The 22478-nt window shown below is 30.4% G+C and overlaps 2 protein-coding genes across 2 annotated transcripts in view; both read left to right on the top strand.

Moving 5' to 3' along the window:
- The first annotated feature begins 1554 nt into the window (after positions 1 to 1554).
- Positions 1555 to 22478, top strand: part of LOC107438163 (galectin-4) — a 104308-nt gene continuing 83384 nt past the window's right edge. The window contains exon 1 of the mRNA XM_071178068.1: positions 1555 to 1565. The gene's annotated coding sequence lies outside the window, so the exon portion shown is untranslated. The remainder of the gene's footprint in view (positions 1566 to 22478) is intronic.
- The window catches only part of LOC107438162 (uncharacterized), a 66764-nt gene continuing 55887 nt past the window's right edge, over positions 11602 to 22478 (top strand). The window contains exons 1-2 of the mRNA XM_016050373.3: positions 11602 to 11744; positions 21551 to 21749. Coding sequence (XP_015905859.2) covers positions 21588 to 21749 — 162 coding nt within the window. The 5' untranslated portion in view covers positions 11602 to 11744; positions 21551 to 21587. The remainder of the gene's footprint in view (positions 11745 to 21550; positions 21750 to 22478) is intronic.

Below are 22478 nucleotides of genomic sequence, written 5' to 3'. Positions count from 1 at the left end.
ACTAAATAAACTGCTAACTACGATTTTAAACTTACAATAAAAAGAATTTTGTTTCATTAAAATCGTTGATTTCGTATTTAGATAAAATTAATAAAAATAAATGGTTTTTAAAATATTGCTTACATTATAGAGAAATTATTTTGTTACATTATAGAAAAATTTAAATTTTTTTCAAAATTTTAATTTTTATAGCAAATAAAAGTAAGCAACTTAAATTTTTTGAAGTTCTTGAAAATTATTGGGACAGGGGCCACACGCCCTATATGTTTATGCATGTGCGCCTACGAGTGTTACGAATGCAGTAAAATACTGCATTTCTTCAAGAAACACCGCTTATTTGAAAGTAAAATAAAGTTCTAGCCCGTATATTTGTATGGTAATTAAAAATAAATTAATCATTTCATCACCTCTAAATGTAAATTAGATCATGTTCTGTTTTTATTATTGTAACGTAACAGTGTGTGACAACTGAGCTAAAAGCATCAATTCCTCGAGAGGTAATGCTAAAATGATNTATATATATATATCATTAAAATATAATAAATATACTTTAGACTTTACCATTTGGAATATTTTTATATAAAACGTATTTAATTAACCCCTTAAATAAATACCAGTTTGTTTGGCGTTTTTGGCGTCTAAAAGGAAATAACACAAGTATACATTGTGCAATAATTCAATTTGCATTCTATGCCGCCAATGCTTCTGACATTCTTTAGATTTTCGCCAATTATCATTTATTCTCAATCTGTCAGGTAAGGGGCATTTATTCTTTCTCCCGATATCTTTATCGGGAAGTGCCCTATCGACTTCATACATGTACGGGAGAAAGTCACGTGCCGATAAACAAGCGCGGTTGCCATGCAATCCGCCTGTTTATTTTATTCTCAGAACTAAATACCTGCCGCAATTTTCTTTTACTTTTTTTTTCAATTATGAGAAGGAAAACAGTATTTTTTGAACTCAAACCATATCAAAATAACGTGTTCTTCCATTTACATCGTTATTGATTTGAAAACGAGATCTACGAAATAAGAATGGATTATTCTTTCGTATCAGAATAAATGAACGTTTTTAGTTAGGCTTTTATAGGACGATAGGATTTTCTAGGTTACATCTTTTCTAAGTTATATAAAATTAATATTTCTAAGTTATATAATAGTATCTTTTCAATCGGTAGAGCTTATAAAACTGTGTATTTGTCTGGAGAGAAGGAAAATTTAGGAATACGTAATCAAAGTGATAAATGTGTAAATAGAACGTTATTATTAGAGCCCGGATTTTGATGACCTAAAAAATCTCAATTAATGCCCTTAAAAAGTGCAAAAAATGCCCTTAAAAGTGCAAAAAATGCCCTTAAAATGCGAAAATTGCGCTAAAAATGCCTTATGACATGACTTAAATAGAAGTAAAAATATTGAACTAAAACAATGTTTTACTCTCTAAAATTATTATGAGTCATTTCAAAAAATATAGAGCAATGCAATACTTGTTCTACGTTCATTAAAGTTTGACAAAACAAAAGGAAAAAATAACAAAAAAAAGGAAAATATATTGACTCCAAAACATTTTCATTTTGTATAGAAACTTAAATGAATATAACAACTTCCAACTCATAATATTACTAAATATCAGAATTACAGTGGATTATTAATTTTTTTTTAATATTTTGAAATGTAAACGAGCGTCTCTTGTCTGAAAGCAAATTTTTATACCAGGAGAAGCTTCTTTCAACGTCTACTGATGTTATTGGTGCGTACTTGAAAAGGACGGTCACACTTACTGACAATTCTTCTTCAATTTGAAAAGATGTTGCTTCACCTGTTAATATCCTAGAAATTTTCTTCATTGTTTGGAAGCCAGTGTAATAATAAAAAATTATAAAAAATAATAAAAATTAGAAAAAAATTAACAAAAAATTTAAAAAATGCTTTAAAATGCAAAATACGCCCCAAATTTTAAGGAAAATGCCCTATAAATCTCAAAAAATGCTCTAAAGGACAAAGAATGTTCAAAAATGCAAAAAAATGCAAATGTCATCAAAATCCGGGCCTTAGTTATTATGTATTAGAATAGAATAAAAGTATAAAGGTTAAAGTACACGTGTATTGTATCAAAGGGCATTCGTAGGAGGGATAATGAAAATGTCTTTCCTATGAGCTTAAAACCAAAATTTAAAAAAAGAAAGAAAATTTTAATGTGCAAAATTTGAGCTAAATCGTTTGAATAGTTCCTGAGAAAATGAATTTTAAAAAAATGTCTGTTATTTAAAATTCGATTTCTCAGGAACTATTCGACCGATTTTGCTCAAATGTTGTATTTTGCCTTATATAATTATATTCTTTAAAATATTGCAAAAAATGGTATACCTTACAATTGAAAATGTTTTCTACTATTATTAAATAAGATAATACAAATTAAAAAATATTTAATAAAGGTTATTTTTTGCATGGAAATTATCTTTGGACAAAAAAAACTTTATAATTGTGTGCAAAAATTTTTCAATTCGCTTAAAACATTTTAGAGATATAGCGAAAAACTAAAATTAAGCCGTCCAAACTTTGGGGCGCTCACCTGACAAAACTATTGGTACCATATTCTTCAGAATAGTTTTTCTTTATGATTATTATAATGTAATACGCTACATTTTAAGATAAAATTACTTAGAAAGGTAATATAATCTTATTTACCGTTTTGCAATTATTATTTTTGTGCAAATAGCATTAATATTCAATTATAAATTACAGTTAAAGAGATTCTCTTAAATGATGCAGAACGTAACGATCAGCTTCCTGCGCAATGATATGCAAACAAAAATAGTATTTAATATATCAGCCCCCATTTGGTAAACGGAAATATTAAATTGCGGCTGTGAACTCATCAAATTTGTTGGAACAATGTAATATTATAACAATTTAATTGTTATTTTAAAAAATGATTACTTAGAAAAATTACTTCTGTTCACCAATAGATTTCAATAAAAATAATAATATTTGGACGTGGGGAGTGGAGGCACTAGCGTGAGCAAACAGAATTCTTTTTAGTACATAGATGTTAAGTGAATAATTTTAACTTCAGTAGAGAAATTTTTTTCTGCCAAGAAACGACAATTATTGCGAAGCAATTGTCGGAATTGGTGAGCTGCAGCGAACAGAGGGCTTAACACCCTAGTTTTGAAAATGAAAACAAATAGATGATTGCATCTAAAAACAGCAAAAGAGACTGTTAAAAAGAAGCTGAATTACGGAAACAAAAAACCAATCACGTCAAAATCTTTATTTCATCTACCTAATTTAAAAGTATAATAAAAGCTCATTTCAGGAAAATCTTGAAAAAACAATAAAGTTTCAAATGTTGTAAAAAAAATATTGTTTGCATTTTATATTTTAAAATTTTGTTTCAGTAATTTTGTTCAGTATTTTGTTTACTTTACCCCTGAACTCACTTTTCTTTAAACTTTAAATGGTCCCGCAGTGGACTGATTGTTAAGAAACGGTTCCCAGCAGATCACCGAAGTCAAGCATCACTGGCTGCGGTCAGTGTGCGGGTGGGTGACCACTTGCATCAGTCTGCATAGGGACCGAGGGTGTGCGTTATTGGTCTTCGTGAAACTGTTCTACTGTAAAGTGCTCGACTTCACGTGCAGATCGGTGGGGGGTGGGGCACCCCACCCCATCTGCAGAGGATCAAAATTGTTTTGGCATGTCTTCTGAACATCCTCAGGGATGTTTCCCAGATAGTCGCCAATAAGCCCATCTTGCAACTCTATGAGCGACGTAAAAATGAACTACTACTACTTAATTTTTAAATTACTTATAGGTGAAATAGAAATCACGGTGAATAGTTTCTCCCGTGGTGTCCTAGTTAAGAGTGAAATAAAAAAAACTGTCTTGCAAATATATATTTTGGTAAATTTCATTTTAAATAAATCGGGCAGTTTTGAAAAGAAAAGAAGAAAAAAAAAACTATATGGCGAGAGAAGAAGGGTAAGGAGGGCCGGAATGAAAGGGAGGTGAGTGACCTGCGGTAGTCATCTATTTCAAAAACGGAACAACGATGAATGGTCACGTGAACAATCGAATAGGGTATTTGGAGTGAAATGCGATTCCAGTTCTTTTTCACGTCATTGAAGCAATTGGAATTACAGTCCAGAAATAAAAAATATTCTTAGGATGTGATATAGAACACTGATAGGAATATGTTAACTGTTTATTACTCATAGCATAACAAACAGTTATGGAAAAGACAAAAGCATCGTTTGTTACAAATATTAAAAAAAAATAATAATAAATCCGGTGTTTGTGTGGGATTTTAGAAACGTTGCGAGAATATATATAACTAATTAAAGGTTATTTTAATAATTATAATTAAAATGATGCTGCGGGCGCCTTGTCACCTACAAACATTTTTATACAAATCGAACTAAAAATAAAAAAGTAATATATATAAAAAAAGTCCATTCCTACTTAGGTCAGCAAAGAAAAATTTTAGTTACTTTTTATTAAATAATTAAAATCTCCCCCATGTAAAACTAAAATTAATTAAATTTAATGAATGAATTAATATTTGAAAAAACTGTATTAACACCAAGTGCAAGTTTTAAAAAAAATGTATCTGAACCTTAATGGACGAATAAAAAGTATTTGACAAACGGTTGAAAATTTGAACAAGATAAGGGAAGAGTGTGAACTAATAGTAGGAATTTTTTTTCTTTTTTTTTAAAAAAAGGCACGTGGTATCGGACAACTGTAAAAGTATAAATTTGATGACGTAGACCACACGTGCTGCCACGTCATGTTCTTTATTGAATTTATCTGACACAGCGAATATAAAATAATTATTTAAATGTGCGCAATAAACTTTTTTTTTGTTCAAATAGAGGTATAAAAATCGTTATTTAGAAATTATCATGGATGTTAATTTTAAATTATGTGAAAAACTGAATAGTTTATAGTAAAATTTAAAACAATGACTAGAGCTTAACCCATGAGAAATTTGCATTTCGTTTTTAGTTCACCCCTATTTAATGAATGAATTTTTCATATTTGAAAAAACTGTGTTGTATTAACATCAAGTGTCAAGTTTTAAAAAAAATGTATTTGAACTTAGTGGATGAATGAAAAGTATTTTATTAACGTTTAAAAATTTTAACGAGATAGAGGGAGAAGTGTGAATTTATAGTAGGAATTGGAAAAAGAAAAGAAAAAGAAAAAAAAAATAGAAAAGAGGGAGGGGGCGCAGATACAGCGCCTAAAAAGATTTTAAAAAATCGTGTTTTCACATACTAGGGCTCAATCTAAGTTATTCAAGAGAATGATTAATTTGCTTATTAATTTGTCCCGATGATATTTCAAATTACGGGAACCGAAGTATTGGATTCTGTAATTTGATTTCGTAAACTCTACCCTTACTCTGAAGCAGTGGCGTATGCAGAATTTTTTTAAGGGGAGTGTTCATAATTTTCTGAAACTACTAAAAGAAATTCGAATCTGTTATAAAGCACTATTATTTCCCTAATTTAGACAACTAGACAATTTTGACTTTTTATTTAGACAACATTGCTTAGTTAAATTTTGATTTGATTTTTGAAGCTTAAGAACATAATGTAATATTTTCTGAAAAAAGTTTAATGTCATATGGGTGGAAAGTAACACTTTGAGGGCCACTTTCACATTCATCAGATTTTGTTATGCTAGAAACGTTTTCTTCAACGGAAGTGTCACATTTCTGTACAACAGAAGAACTTACATTGGTACTTGATGCTGTCACCTCACTAATTTCAGATCGTGATTTTTTCTCAAAATAATTAAAAATTGCTAAATTCTTGCGTTAAAAATTGTTAAATGCTAAAGATTCAAGAACAGCAAATATATATATATATTGACACAGAAATATCCGCTATGCTACGATCTCAAAGTTTCGAGCTGGAATGAATAACTTCAACGAGCACAGTATCTCTGGTATTGTTACTGATTATCGACACTAGTCGAAATAGTGGCGACGACGATTGAATGAACTTTTTGTTAAGACAAAACAAAACAGATTTAGCGACAAGCGGCAGAGATAACTCTTAGTCTGATTAACTAACTCCACTGTACTCCGTTCCCCCTTTTATTTAATTTTTCACCGAGTCTCCAAAATTCTCGAATTGTCTCAAAGACGACAGAACCTGAGGTGGATTCCAGAATCATCGCGTAAAGACCTCGCGAATGACAGCCAGTCTCGAAAACTATACTGGCAGGACAGAAAGGAACCAGTCCGTAACAGTATCACGTGAATTTGGTTTCAAAAGTACAACCCTATTACAGTAAATGTTTTTTCAGTATTCTGAGAAATACCGTGAGAAAAAAAAAGTAGGCATAAGGCAAATAAAAATATATAGTCTTACAAAATAATAGCTCGCATAATTTCTACTAAAATTTTTATTTTTGCCATTTTGTCTGAGCTCAAGGGGGGTGTTTAAACCCCTAAACCCCTCCCTTGCGTACGCCACTGCCCTGATGTAGCATTTGTACCCATGATTAATATCAATATTACAATAGAATTTTTATTAATGAATAATGGGTTAATAATATGTTTAATCAATACCCTGAATAGGGCATTATCATGATCAGTGCCCCCCCCCTCAAGCTCTTGGGCGCATTCTCGGGCAAATTCTAAATTCCCCCCCAAACTATTCGTTTTATTTAGTGTAAAAATTCCCCCCCCCCAAGCTTTAAGTGGGCGCATCGTGCGCCCCCCTGATCATGATTATCTGTGGTAATTATCTAATCAGTATAGTAATAATAATCCTATCTAATCTGTGGCATTACCATAATTATCTTTCGTAATAAACAAATCTTTCTATATATAAAGATACCGTTTTTTATGGACTGGTGTTCTTGGGAGCAGGGCCGGACTAAGCGCACGCTGGTCCATAGGCCATTCAGACTTTTTGGGGGCCTTAGATTAAATTTTTTTTCTCGTATATTTTTTATTTATTAAAATATAAAAGTATTTATATATCTTTTCATTCAAGAAAGCATATTTAAAATTAAAATAAATAATAATAAATTTTTTGCCTTTTTGTTAAATTAGAACTAAAAAAATTATCGTATTTTATTAATATTTGAAATTGATTTTTTTTTAAAAAATCATTGTTTTTCTTAATTTTTTATAATTTATTTTCAAAAAAATTTTTTTAAAGGGGCCCCTAATCATTGGAGGCCCCAGGCCATGACCTAGTCTGTCCTGATGGGTAATCCAGCCCTGCTAGGGAGCAAACTGCACTGTGAGAAAAAAGGTCCCAATATCCAAATGGAGGATAGGGTATAGTTTGTTCGAAGTAGACAGAAGTAAAAAACATTATAAATAAAGTACAGAAAAGTACATACTATAGTTTCGGTTTTCCAAACAAGAACATTTCTCAGTCTCTAAACACGAAATAACAGAAAAAGAGATAAACAAGTGCAAACTGGCTTTAAGCAGAACAGAAAAACAATAACTTACAGAACATAACAAAACGAAGGATGATAAAAAACAGGAGTGAGAGGGTTTGGCAGGAACCCGAGGGGGCACAAGATTTAATTAGGATAGAGACATTGGAAAAAGGTGGAATGGCAGAAAGATCATTGACTAAATTGAAGGAATTTTTCAAAATAAGGAATGATTCCCAAAAATCTAATTCAGAAAAGTGTTCAATAATTTTAGCAAAAGAAAAATCAAACCTATCAGCAGATCGTTTATTATCCTAATTTTAGAATAATCCTTCATGCCCTTTAAGTCCATCACGCTAAATAGACAGATATTTCAAGCTCTTAGGTTTATGGTTCCAATAGTTAAGGCAATAACGGAGTCGAAAGTTTGGATCCCTTAACTTCTCTTTCATATTTTTGCGTATTTTGTCACCTCAAGGAAGTATTTTTAAACTATTATTTTTTTAAAAAAAACTACTTGTCTTTTCAAATTTTGGATTTTATCATTTAAAATTAAATTGCAAAATTTCGCATACTTAACAATTCAAACAGTTTCAGATCATATTTTCCATATTAAATTACCTATGCCCTGAGAGTCAAATCGAATTAAATCTTGTGAATCGAATTTGTCAAAAAAAGCACGTTTTTGTGTCTTATTTCGTAATTTAAAATCTCGTCAGCTCAAATTAATTTTATTTACTTTATAACCGTCGTTGAACAGCCGACCCAATTTTAAGCTTACAACTGTCACGATATTCACTTTTAATTTGAATATCGTATTTACCTTGTAATTTTGTAATAAATTGTCTTGTAATTTTGAACCCTATCCAGAAGACTAAAATAGCAAAACTTTTGGGCTCTCAATATTGGCTGAACATTTAAAATGGGAAAGCCTGAGAATTTAAATTGGGGACATAATTTTTGCCCGATCATTTAAAATTGGATTTCAATATCACCAAAGTATTTAAAATGGGGCCATATCAACTGCCTTCACGGTGTTAATAAAGTTTAAAATTCTTTGGCTTTATTTATAATCTGAATATTCATAAAGAAAAAAAGCGTCTGTAATAAAACCAACACACACCTCAATTTTTTGGAAGATATTTTTATTTATTTGTTTCTATTTGTATTTACGTGCGTCATTTTAAATTTCAAGAATTTTTACATTGAAAACATAGCTTTAAAATAAATATTTTTACAAGCAGTATTCTGATATATACTTAACAAAACTGAGTATTCTGTTATACTTAACAAACATTTGTTAGACGTTTTAAAAATAATTAAAATTTTTACAGCATAATATACCTGTTAAAGGTTTTAGAGCTTTTTTATCTGATTTTGCACAAAACTAACCATAAAAAATATTCTAACTGTTACATGTGTAAATATAGCTGTTATTACTAAACCATTAATCAAAAAAAAGTTTTTAAAAATGTGTAAAAATAAAAAAAGTATTAAAAATTGAAAAAGAAAATGGAAGCATTTTGAAATTAAAAACGAAACAGAAAAAACAATATTACAAATGCTTTAAAGTAAATTAATAAATGTCTATTAAGAGTGCGTGTCAAGTACCCAAGAACTTTTATGATTTTTACTTTTGCTGGAAAAAAAAATTTCTGGGGGTAAACTATTCATTCCGGAAGAAATTGTCTAAATTATTCCTTCTAGAATATTTGAGGAGATCACGAACAAGAGTTTAGTCGCAGGTTACAATTTTCAGTTTTAAAATTTATTTTGCTATTCAAAAAGTAATTCTGTAAGTATAATACCTATTATATCTACTGAACGTACTTCCGGTACTTATTTTTCTTGCTGAATTAGATTTTTTATTAGAAAAATGTATATGAATTTTTGTAATCGTTTTGAGGAATCACATTTTATTTTATATTATATAATCGTCGTTGAGCAGCCTTCCCAATTATTGTGTTTACGGCTACTAATGTTTAGCTACGTAGCCTTGTAATTCTGAACCCAATCCAGAAGACAAGGGAACTCCTGGATCCAGTATTGGGAGAAATTTGCCTTCATGGAGGACTTTTTGATGGAACTAACCCGCATTTGCGTTGCATGGAGAGGAAAACCCACGAAAACCTCTGGAGGTCAGCCTGACGGCAAGGGGACTCTAACCCATGATCCGCTTACCACTGAGGATATTTTACGTCAGCACTGTGGTCGGTGCAAGACGGATGCGGAATTCGTATCGATCAGCCGTTGCCGGGATTCGAACCCGCTTCCCCTGATTGGAAGGCGAACGCTCTATCCTCTGAGACATCGCCCCTTAGGGATCACATTTGATCAGAATCAACATTATTTGGAGTGACCAATGTCTGTATAAAAATATGCAAATATCAAACTTTTTTTTAAATTTTTTGTGTCTTAAGCACATTTTTTTCTACCTAATTTTGGTACTGTCTGTTTTTAGATTCTAGTTATTTTGTTAAGAGAACTTAGTAGTGACCTTTTTAAACTGGGTAGTGGTAAACAATATATTTTATGAACAATTTAATATATTACTTTTCTATGAAATCGGATTAGTGCTAAAAGGTTACATTTTAGATATTTAAATTTTACTATTTCTAACTTTATTTTAACAAAACGATTTTATCTTGATGTGGTTTATTCCTATTTTTTTTTTAAATTAATAATCGGAATCTATATTAAAAATTTTTTTTGATTTGATTCAACTTTATTTTAACTTCGTAAATTTTATTTCATGAATAATACTTCCTGATGATGTAAGATATTTATAACTACAACCATTTCATTTTCGTCTGATGTATCTGTGTTTGACTTTAGATTTCTGTTGTTCGTTTAGTTCCACTATTTTGCTACTCCAATTATGTTACTCTCAGAGTCATCCATGTGCGAAGGGTATTGCCATTCCACAAAACATTCTAATATACGGAGGTACCGGGTTCGAATCCCATCGTAACTCTTGATTTATCTCAGGGCTGTTTTAATCTGATTTCTGTTAGCTGTTCATGAATTTGACAATTATTTATCAGAAGTTTCTTGTATTCTATCACTAAAAATGCACGTACATACGTATATAATTGGAATTTAAATCATCATTTTCATAGTTGGCCAGACAGCCCAATGCCTTCCTCTGAAGATTTACCCATAATGACTTCCGATTTATCTCTGATCTCCAATTCTTTTCATTAATTGCAAGAAAAGCAGACTCCACCCAGTCCGCTCATCTCAATCGTGGCTTTCCCCGCTTTGTGGTTCGGAATTTAAATAGTCAAATGTAAATTCTTATCAGCTTTTAAATGGTAGAATGTGAACTTTTATTGGCTTTTAAATGGTCAAATGTAAATTTCTATTTAATTAAATAGTCGAATGCAATTTTCATTTGGAAACGAATAATAACACCTCCAAAAAGTAAATAATAGAATCTCCTTTAAAAATATAAACTGTACAACTAATATATTGACTTCATATGGCTATTATTGATTTAAAAACCTTCATGGTTCTTGTATTTCAAACAAATGTTTTTTAAAATAGTATTAAAGTAAAAATATCAGATTTGATCTCATTTAGGTCGTGCACATGAAAAGCTTGGAACAATAAGGTAGGCGAAACTTTTTCCGAATGGAACATTTTGATTCTTTAGAATACTTCGTCTCTTTGTATTGTTTTCTGGTAGATACTTTACAAGTTTTAGAAATTTCCTTTAGATAAAAGCAATTACATGAAAATCATGCTTTTTTTGAAAACTGAAAACACAATTTCTGCACAATGTGAAAATGTGACTTATCATTATATACTGATACAAAACCTCCACACATAAATATTTGTATTTAAGAACAGCATAATGTAATTAAAAACTTTAATTCTGTCCGCATGTTATGCTTTGTGACATACTTATTTTTAATTAATAGGAATGTATAAAATGATATAATGCTTCAACATTTTCACACTTTTCTATAAATCCTGACATCAATTTTACCACCTGCAGGAAAAAAAAATCAACTCAATGTTCTCAAATAATTGTTCTGCTTGTAGTGGTCAATTAACTCCAACCCCCCTTATAATCTCATTTCGCTGAGTTGAAAGCTCATCAATAGCTTCCGGTGACGTCACAGAAAAGGCGTGGCCGAGACTGTAAACAAGCCCGCTGCCCAGGCAACGACCCCCTAAAAGAATCCTCAGTTTGTAGATTCTCTTAAAATGTTTTAGCGAAATATCATCCCCTTGATGGTGGACACCACGTGTTTTCATTTAATAGTGTACGCGGTAGCTGTTATCGGACAATGATGCGAAAGTATTATACAATACCTCTTTCCAGTAAGTTTCATTTTTTCATGATTTCCTTTTATTTAAAAAAATAATTTTCACGGTCAGAATTTTTTTTTTTAATCAACACTAAACATACCAACACTTAATCTATATCTGTTTCTACCATTGCCGGTCAAATAACCGAACTTTGTTTCTTGATCGAATGTAAGAAATATAGATGTTAGAAAGGAAATAAACTAAAAACTTTTTATTATAATTTAACGAAATTCTATGCCAATTTTTATGTATTACAAACACAAAGAATAAGAATTTTTTTTCATATACAGGGTGTTTCCATTATACATTTTCAGCAAACATATTTCTTCTAATTATTATTATTTCTTATTAAGAATTTCTTATTATTATTTATTATTAAGAATTATAATTCTTATAATTATTCTTATCATTATATAAATATATAGGAATTATAATTCTTATCATTATCTAAATATATAGGAATTATAATTCTTATAATTAATATCATTTCTTCTAAGAACTTCTGCTGTCTTGATTGTTTCGACATTTTTCTGGGTAAAAACTAACAGTTAGTAAGAAATGATGTAAAGCTATCAAAATAAAATATAAGTTACTTGCCAAAACATTTAGTTTTTGTCACTTTTTCTGACACAAAATTGCCAATCTAAAATTTTAGGTGCTTTCTTGAAATTTGAATTCGCAGTTATTCTGATGTTATTCTCACTACGCAACATTTTTTGAAGAAATGTGCAACTCAGAATGCAATTCGTTGAACACGCATTGCATCATAATTTCTGATCCGATAACCTTATAAACCTTTTAAAAATTGTTCTCGCGGTATACGACAAGCATTATTCGAGAAAAAAAAATACAAAAAAAAAAAAATAAATAAATAAAATAAAAAAAAAATAAAAAAATTATAGAATATTAACTGTGCTTTATTTTTTTCCACGTTGATGTCAACTTCTTTCAATTTTTTTTTGTTGGGCAATCAAACGGATTTTTATGTTCTTTGTCCCACTTCTCCAGTCATTTGGCTGATTTAAAAAATGCTTATGTTTTCGGTCATTTAATTTTATTTCGTGTTCCATTATGTGTATGCTTTTTTTAACTTCAATTTCATAAAGGTTTCTAAAAAGATTTATTTAAGTTCATCGTTATATAATACCTATAATATGTATCGTAAAAAGTTTTCAAAAATTGAGATTTTTCAAGATTTATGTTGCTTATCTTTTAATGTTGCTTAACTAAAATTCCATCATTTTATAGTTAACAAAAATGCTCAAGCTTGAAAAGTGATGCAATACTCGAGAAAATCACATCTTTCATATCCTTATAAGTATTCGAAGAATTGTGAAAAGTTTTGAAAAGAAAACAAGAAAAAAAAAACTCTGTTTGGTGGATTTAAATTTAAATATTTAATTTTAAAATAATCCAACTTAAAAAGATGACAGGCGTAATTTTTGGAAAGTGTAGCATGATGTTTGTAAACAAATTGTTCCTTTTCCTTTATGTTTAATTTTTTAATAAAACATTTAGTTTTTATTAAAAAGCAACATTAACATTTAATTTAACATGCGAATTTGTTAAGTGAAATGGAATTACAAAGCTTAGTTGAAATGGATGATTGGAAAGAAATGATAATTAAATAAAAAATTTTAAGAATAATGAACTAGGGAATCCATTTATCTGTTCGAAAGTTTGTAGTAACGTTGTCTACAATTAAATATATATTTTTTAATTCTAGTCAACAAATGCTATTCAATATCCCATAAACAAAGCTGTTTTCAATATTTTTTTATTTAATTAATATTTTTTCTTATTTTTTTCTGGTATAACATTTTTATTCTACCCTATTCTTAAAAATTTCATGAAAGTTATCCTAAAAAGATGTCACAACTTCGCTTAAAAGTTTCATTCATTTATTTTTTTTAATTTTTTATTTTATAACCGTCGTTGAACAGCCGATCCAAATTTGGGTTCACGACTATTAATGTACAACTCCTTAGCCTTGTAATCTTGAACCCAATCCAGAAGATAAGAGAACTCCCGGATCGAGTATTGGGAGAAATTTTGCCTTCACGGAGGACATTTTGATGGAATAGAACCGCATTTGCGTTACATGGAGAGGAAAACCACGTAAACCGCCCACGGTTAGATCGACCACAAGGGGACTCTAACGCATGATCCGTATACCACTAAGGATATTTTACTTCAGCAGTGTGGTCGGTGGCAGCCGGGTGTGGAATCCGAATCGACCATCTATCGGTGGAATTCGATCCCGGTTCACCTCATTGGAAGGCGAACGCTCTATCTTCTGAGTCATGAAATATACACTAAGTGGTCACTTTATTATGACAACCCCTTCAAATTCACTTGATCACCCCCTTTTAGAACATCCTTGTTTCTCTTGGTATTAATTTGTGAGGGTTTTTATGGGTCATTTCAATAACATTTTCTAATTGTGTGTGTTAACGATGCCAAAGCGTTTTTTTTTAAAGAATTACACAAATGTTTAATGGAGATGAGATAGTATGGAGGGCCGGTCACAGTAAAACATCAAACAAATTCCTAGTAATCCCAGAAGTAGAGCAGGACCCGGTATCTTTGTGAAAATACCCCTCGGCATTGTGATAAATCATCAGTATAACAAAATTAGACAACTATGCATTCAAAGTAATGGCTTTAAAGTAAAGCGAGAAATTATTTTCTTTTCAATTCTACATTAGTTTAACAGTGGCTGGGATAACCTGGTTGGCAGAGAGCTGGTCTACCATTCGTAAGAACAGGAGTTCGTATCCAACCGTCCGAAGACCTCCCGTGTAGTTAAGTGTGACTGGTGCGCGTTAAATCTGCCAGGTCACAAAGTCCTCTATGTTCCTATAACAAATAATACTTCTGGGGGTGCAGGATTAGAGATTGATAGCTCTCTGGTTCAGGTTAAAATTACTATCTATAAATGAATGGATGTATGAATGGGTACACCCTGTAAACGGGTGTGATGTATGGGTAAGGCAGAAATAGAATTCTTGGCCGTAGATGGCGCAACTTTAAAACAAGAACAATTGCTATCATTGCCTTAATGGCCTGCGCAACAACATTAGTTCTCCAGTAGCAACTCTGTGACGCAATAGCTTATTTTCGTGAAACTTTAAGGATGATTAGCCACTCAGTGTTTATTCAAAAATAGAAAAGAGTAAAATTTAGTTTAAATATTTGAATTTGTTAAAAACATTTCTGCAGTTACAATCTAGCAAGGTCTATGGGGCTATCCATAATTCAAATGTGTCACACTCTTTTCTTTCTTTTTTTTCAATATTTTTAACATCTCCCTTTTGTCACAAAGAGTCATACTTCACTGTACTTCTTTTATCACATGCCACTCTATATTACATTAGCATTCTTATGAATATATATATAAAAAAAAAAATAGTAATGTATGGAGCTTGCAGTTCAGAAAAAAAGTACTACGTTACAGATCGTATTTCAAATTTTATTTTTAAATGCTTTTTTTTTTAATGACCTTTTTTTTGTGATCTTAGCATTAAAGACCGTAAACGATATCACATTTTTTTTTCTTTTTATTTGACCCCTCTTCGCGACAAAGTGTCACATTTTTGCAAACCCCCTATCCCCTTGTCATATGTCATTTTATATTATGTAAACAAAAATTATGTCTGAAGCTCAAAAACAAAACACATGCCGTTTAAAAACACGTCATATGTCGGCAGGATGCAAAGGTAATATATATATATNCCTATGATAAGTTTTTTTTTTTAAATTTAAAAAGCCAAAAAAAAAGGCGAATTTAAAAAATTTCAAAATGAAAAAGTAAAAAAATCGTTTCATTTGTTTCCTTTTTTTTTGCTGCTCCTTACTCCATTGTATTGATATGTTTTGCTTTGGCTCCATTAATACAATGTTAGAAAGCACAAATTTTTTCTTATATAATAATATGAGCTGATGATGAAATTATATCCTTTCCTTATTTTACTTTGTTTTCCATTTTTTTAAATGTAAATTTTTTTTAAAAAACATTTTTTAAATTTTACTTTAAAAACATTTTTTAAATTTTATTTCAAAAATTTTTTTTAAATTTTAAAAACATTTTTTAAATTTTATTTCAAAAAATTTTTTTAAATTTTAAAAACACTTTTTAAATTTTATTTTATAAATTTTATTAAAAAATCTTTAATACATTATATATATTTATCTTTTATTAATTATTTTTCAAAAATCTATAGACGGAAAATAAACTGACTATCTTTAATAACTTTTGATCTAATAAGCGGATCCTCACATTATAGGACTATTCTTAATAATTTAAAAGGTTAACCTGAAATATGCTAATTAGTTAGGACAGACCTTTTTTTTCAACGGATTCGGATTTCTGACGCTCAAAACATAGAGGGTAGATGTTATCTGGGAAATATGGTCACAATAGTTGGTCAGGAGAGAAATGTAAGCCTTTTTTAAAACTTTATTTCTCAGGAACTATTACCCCGATTTTGCTCCAATTTTGTATTTTGCCATGTAAAATTACATACTTTTAAATGATGTAGAAATTTGTATACTTTACAATTCAAAACTTTTCCGACTATTATTAAACAAAATTATAAAAAAATTATAAATGTTTACTAAATGTTATTTTTTGCATTGAATTATCTTCGGATAAAGAAATTTTATAATTGTGAGCAAAAATATTTCAATTCATTTAAAAAGTTCACGAGATATGACGAAATATTCAAAAAGTAAAATTAGCATTAAAAGGTCCAAACTTTGGACATCTCTCTCCTGAATAAACTATTGGGACCATGTTTCCTAGATTGTGGCTGCCTCTTATATTTTGAGGAGTCAGAAACTCGAATCAGTTGAAAAAAAGAGATAAGTCTATGCAGAGAAAATACGTTTTCTTGCCTGATTTCGTAACTGAAATTATCGTCTGCACAAATTGATTAGCATATTTGAAGTTACCACCTCGAACCATTGAGAGTCCCAGAACGCGAAGATCCGATTATTAGACCAAACGTTATTCAGGATGGTCTGCCTTTTATTTAGCATGCTGTGCATACTGGGTCAAACTATTCTTAGTAAGGCTGTTAGATTCACGAAAATGTAAGAGTAATTTTGACCTATGCAGCAAAAGTACGTTACAGTCCAATATTGCATCTAAAATACATAAAATACTTAGTTTGCTAATTATAAAAAATCTGAACAAAACTTTTTTAATGAATTTTTCTTTTAGCAAACGGAACTATCTGTTGTCAATTCTATTATTTTATTTATTTGTTTTATTTTTTTCATTTAGTTTCTTGATATTCTTAATAATTTGTTATACATTCTTTTTTTCTTTTTTTTCATGTTATGCCTCTTCTTGATTTACGGTTTGACACGAATTTTTGTCTTAATCCCTGATTTAATATGACGTGTCGAACCTCTTTTAATAGCCATTTTGTTAGAAAATGTTATGAGTAAATTAAAGAATGAGTAAAAAATAAACTAAAAGTATACTGTCTTTGAGTGTATAAATCTAGATACATGATAAATTAAACTTTTATTTTAGTTTATATTTATTTTAAACATTCATTTTGAAACGGCTGCGATATCATGTCCAAACATATCGCCTTGCGCAGCTAGTGGCTCTTCCTTAATATGAACTCTGTAAAAGAGCACAAAGAAACAGTTCATAACATGGAAGAGACCTAGTGGCGTATGACGACATTTTCGGGCATGAGTTCCTATGCATGTTCTTTTTAATGCGCATTTTAATGTGATGCTTATCAGTTAAAAAGAAGTATTAAACTCTCGGATGAACAGTTGGCAACTGGAAGTACGAAAGACCATGCCATTATTGACATCATTAAGAAAAACACGTATTTACCATATTAATCTTTTGTAAAGTCAGCTGTCGGCAGGGATAGCCTGGTTGGCAGGGTCCTGGACTGTTCGTGATCGCGGGGGTTTGAATCCAGCAGAACAAAGACTTCTCGTGTAGTAAATGGTGACTTGCGCACATTAAATCTGTCGGGTCACAATGTCCTCCCTGTTCCGATAATAATTCAATACCTCTGGGGGTACTGGATTGGAGATTGATTGTTCTGTTGTTCAGGACAAAATTACGATTTTTGGACAAATGAATGGATGTACGACTGGGTCCGTCCTATGAACGGGTGTGACGTATGGGTGTGGTATAAGTCGAATTCTTGGCCGTAGAAGGCGTCACTGGAAAAACACTATAAGGCATGGTTGTTTTTTTCATACAAGTTTAGCAGTTAATAAATCTCCTACTAATTGTCGAATATTATTTTTTGTATATTATAAGCTCTGTTCATTTCATTGCATATCTTCATAATTTTAAGTTTTTAATGATTAATTATTTTCTCACAGCGAAACAAAATAGAACGTAAAGTTTAACACTCTAAACAGACATTATTATCACTATTGTGAAGGAATCAACAATTTCAAAAATATTAATAAAACAATAAATTAATATTTTTTTTATAAATGTACTATTTCAAGTTTTAATTATGATTATATATATACATATAATACATTTTTTGAATTAAATATCAATCAAAAATTGATTTTGGGGTCACTAAACGACCCCGCATGGTTATCTATGAAGGTTAATTTTAGAGAATTAAAATTTCTCAAAGTACAATTATTTGTGCAAACATAACAAACAAAAAAAAAAAAAAAAANAAACAAAAAAAAATACTTGAGTGAAGTAGTTGAAACGCACATTGCATATATCGATTCTGTGAGGCAATTGAGAACATTGTTACATTAACTGTTTTTATTTTACTCTTACCGTTGCTAAGGTAATTATTACTCTTGGGTGAAATTTCAATGACTAGTAATTGCAAACCACTACAACGAAAACTTCGAACTAAATATTAATTGCAGCAAGTAAAATTATTTGGCAAAAATGAATTTCATTTTAGCCAGTCATAAATTTACTGATAATTGGAAGTCGAGACCTACTGTATCATCTCAAATTCCTTTTTGTGTGTTTTCTTTTTTACCTCTTTTAGAGGTTAACAACCAAGAAGAAATAATTTGACAATTAATTTAGAAGGAATATAATAATCTCGGTATGGGTTAAATATATAGTAATCTCAGTAATATATTAAAAATGTTAATTTCTCATTTTTCGGTAGTTATTTTTGTTCTGTTTATTAATGACGAAACATTAATTTGTTATAAATATTGCAAATGAAATGATCAAAACGCCGTTATTATTTTGTTAAACGGAATGTTTTTATTGATTGCTTTTAAGCTATATTTTTATAGTCCTTGTGAAAAAAATACAATAAAAAGTATACACATTAACTATGGCTAATAATTAATCAATTAAAGTGAGGGAAAAAAACCGTAATCAATATCTGTGGAATAACTACTGATTTGGTTGGGTCAAAATGAATAAGCACGGAAAATAGTTTGATTGCCTGATGAAACTAAAAAACGTTTATTATCACAATTCAATTTCTATTTTCTCTGTCAATCCAATAGTAATGTAGGTGGGACTAAAAAAAGTAAAAAAAGATTTTAATGCTTTTAATCCCAACTTTTGTTAATGGTTTGTCTGATTTCGATACCTCATTTTTCTTAGTTTAACTACTTACTTTTGATCCCTGATGTATTAACTTTTTTGATTTTACTATTGGGCAAGCATTTTACAAACATACAATTTAAAGAAGGACATGGTGCCGGGATAACCTGATTGGTAGGTTGGTAGACTCCCGTACGTGAGAACGGGAGTTCGAATCCAGGCGGCGGAAGACTTATCGTCAAATAAATGGTGACTGATGCAAGCTAAATCAGTCTGGTCACAAAGTCCTCCATGCTCCCATCACAAATTATACCTCTGGAGGGGGGTATTTGATTAGAGATTGATCGTTCTCAGGACAAAATTTTGATATTTGGATGAATGAATGTATATAGGAATGGGTCCGCCCTATAAACTGGTGTGACATATAGGTGTTGCAGAACTGGAATTCTTGGCCATAGATGGCGCCACTGGAAAACAAGAACAATCACACTCCCTATGCCTTAATGGACTACGACGACAACAACAACAAGGAAGGTCATTACAGCACACATTGCGCATACCTAGTTCCAAACAAGTGTTCAGTGGGTTACGGCATGAATGTATTGATTTTGTTTCACAATAAGAAGGTAAGAAAATTTCGTGGTATTCTTGGGGAACCTTTAATGTTTTATTCCTATTTAATTATACTCCACAAATGGAAATCAGGGAGAGGGAAAAATGAAACATTGTTAATAACTTTTGATTTAAGGACTGGATTTTCGCTGGAAAAAATATCTCTTATAAACGAATTATATGATTGAAGGGTTTGAGGCTATAAGCCACATTTTTTCTGAAAAATTGCATTTTTACTTCAAACTGTTCCTTGGTACTGTTTCAAGATAGGCTCTTTATAGTATCGAAATTATCACTAAATGAGAGAACATACCGACACAAAGTAGAGCCTTCTTGAAAATAGACTTTTATCAACAAAAAAAACTTTATGAAAGAAATGTTCGAAGAATAATATTTTTCCATTAAGTTGTTTCTTAGTCTTTTTTGTTTTATGATGCGTACTTTATAGTTTCTGAAATTTCCACTAAATAATAGGACGAATAATGACAGAAATAATTTATTGTTTGAATGAAAATAGTATTGCTTTTTTTCCGAAAAACGCTCTTATAAAAGCTTTATCATTATCATAGTTGACCTGACTGCCCAATGGGGGTCAATGCCTTTTTCTAAAGATTTCTCCATATCAACTTCCGATTTATCTTTGATCTCAAATTCTTTTCACTAATTGCACGAAAATCACACTCCACCGAATCCGCCCATCTCAACCGGGGTCTTCCCTGCTTTCTTGTTCCAGTGGGTCTAAAATGCAATATCTTTTTTATTGTATTGACATCACGCAAAAAAAGTTTAAAAGGTATAATTTTTGCATCTAACTGTTCCCTGCTATTATTTACAGATAGTGTACTTTATTGTTTCAGCAATTTCTACCAGGTAAATGAACATATCCGAAAAACAACTTATTTTTTGTATGAAAGCACTAATACTTTTTACCAAAACGTTCTTCTGAACAATTACTATACCCCAAAAAAATCAATTACGTGCAAACACTTTAAGACGTGCTTAAATAGTTCCAACATTATGGTGAAATACGCAAAAAGGAGAAATGGTTTAATAAGTTTAGATGATTCTTCTGACTAAACTATGTGATTGCTTATTATATTATGAGGGTCAAAAATGGAAATCTGGTGAAAAAAATTGCACATTTATTCAGATGTTTACTTAATTTTTTTGGTCATATTTTGTAACTTAAAATGTCATTTACACTAAATCATCAGCATAGTCAATAACAATGAGCCATTAAAATTGCGTCTTATTATATGAAAATCGGATCAATGTATTAAAAGTTGTTCAAGGTATTTCGTTTTCATTTTATTTATTCTGTGTATTGTTCATGATACTTTTATCACTCAGACATTACCTAACGTCTGCTTGACACATATACGTATATTAGGATAAATAAATAAATTTAAAAAAACTTTTGGAATAAAAAACTAAGATGCGTTTCTCATAAAAACATTATTTCGTAAATTGATTTTCACATAAATTGAACATTATTTTATAAATGTTAATAATGTTTGTTCATGAACTTTTTAAATACACACAGCAAATTCGCACAGTATAATGATACAAAGGACTTAGATTATATTCAAAGTTGGAATTGATTTTTAAAACGAATGATAGAGGATTGTTTCGTGAGAATTAAAAATACATCTTTGAATATATTGTCTCTTTTCAGCTTGTTTCAGCTATTTCGTGGAGATTAAGAGGTGATAATGGCGGCTGTGAGTGAAGATCCGATCACGCTATGGCTCAAATTGGGAGCTTTGGAAAAATTGGAACAGGTTGTGCTGGATGGCTACGGAGATCAGTTATACGGGAAGACTTCCAGAATCCCTCAAGTCAATAAGTTCTTAAGACAGGTTCCTATTTTTCAAGTAAGTTAATGCAATTCCATGCACCGTTCTGAATCTATATGAATCTGGAGAGATTATCGCGTTATTTAGTTTAAGTTTTTGTTTTGTTTTGCCCATTGGCAAAATGGGTCTTATTTTGAGTTTGATAGCGTGCACACTTTATTTGGATGTCAGCACACTTTTAAACTGTCTTCAAGAGTAATAGTAAACAGTGCGCATGAGTCGTCATTGCACGCGTTGCTATGGAGACCGTTGCTGTTTGATAATTTTTTTTTTAGAATTAATTTTTTATTTTCACCAGCAGTCATTCTTAATGTATTTCTATATTCATTTTATTATTGACTTACAATTACTGTCTTGACGGTGATTTTAATATAAATATGAATACTGTAAAAGGAAAAGTATTCTGTGACTTCTTGAAACACGTACATAGGCAGGATATGAAAACCAATCCGATGACAAACATCAATTGAGACAATTTTTGAAACCCATGATTTGAAATGTTGTGGCGTTTAACGGAGTCAAACCAGAAATGGATTTTGACCAATAGATAACCAGTGATCTTAATAAAGCGATTAAATTTTTTTCTTTTTTAATTTTTTTCTTTTGAATATAGGACATATAATAGTAAATAGTTTTGAAGATTTTATTTTAAGTATTTTTTCTTTATTCTTAATTTTATTTATTTTCTTATTTCATATTATTCTCTACTTTGTTTATTCCTTTAGTATTTTATGTATATTTTCTATA

The sequence above is a fragment of the Parasteatoda tepidariorum genome, chromosome 2 (genome assembly GCF_043381705.1).
Source record: "Parasteatoda tepidariorum isolate YZ-2023 chromosome 2, CAS_Ptep_4.0, whole genome shotgun sequence".
NCBI classification, from domain to species: Eukaryota; Metazoa; Arthropoda; class Arachnida; order Araneae; family Theridiidae; genus Parasteatoda; species Parasteatoda tepidariorum.
This window is presented reverse-complemented; position numbering and strand designations above follow the sequence as displayed.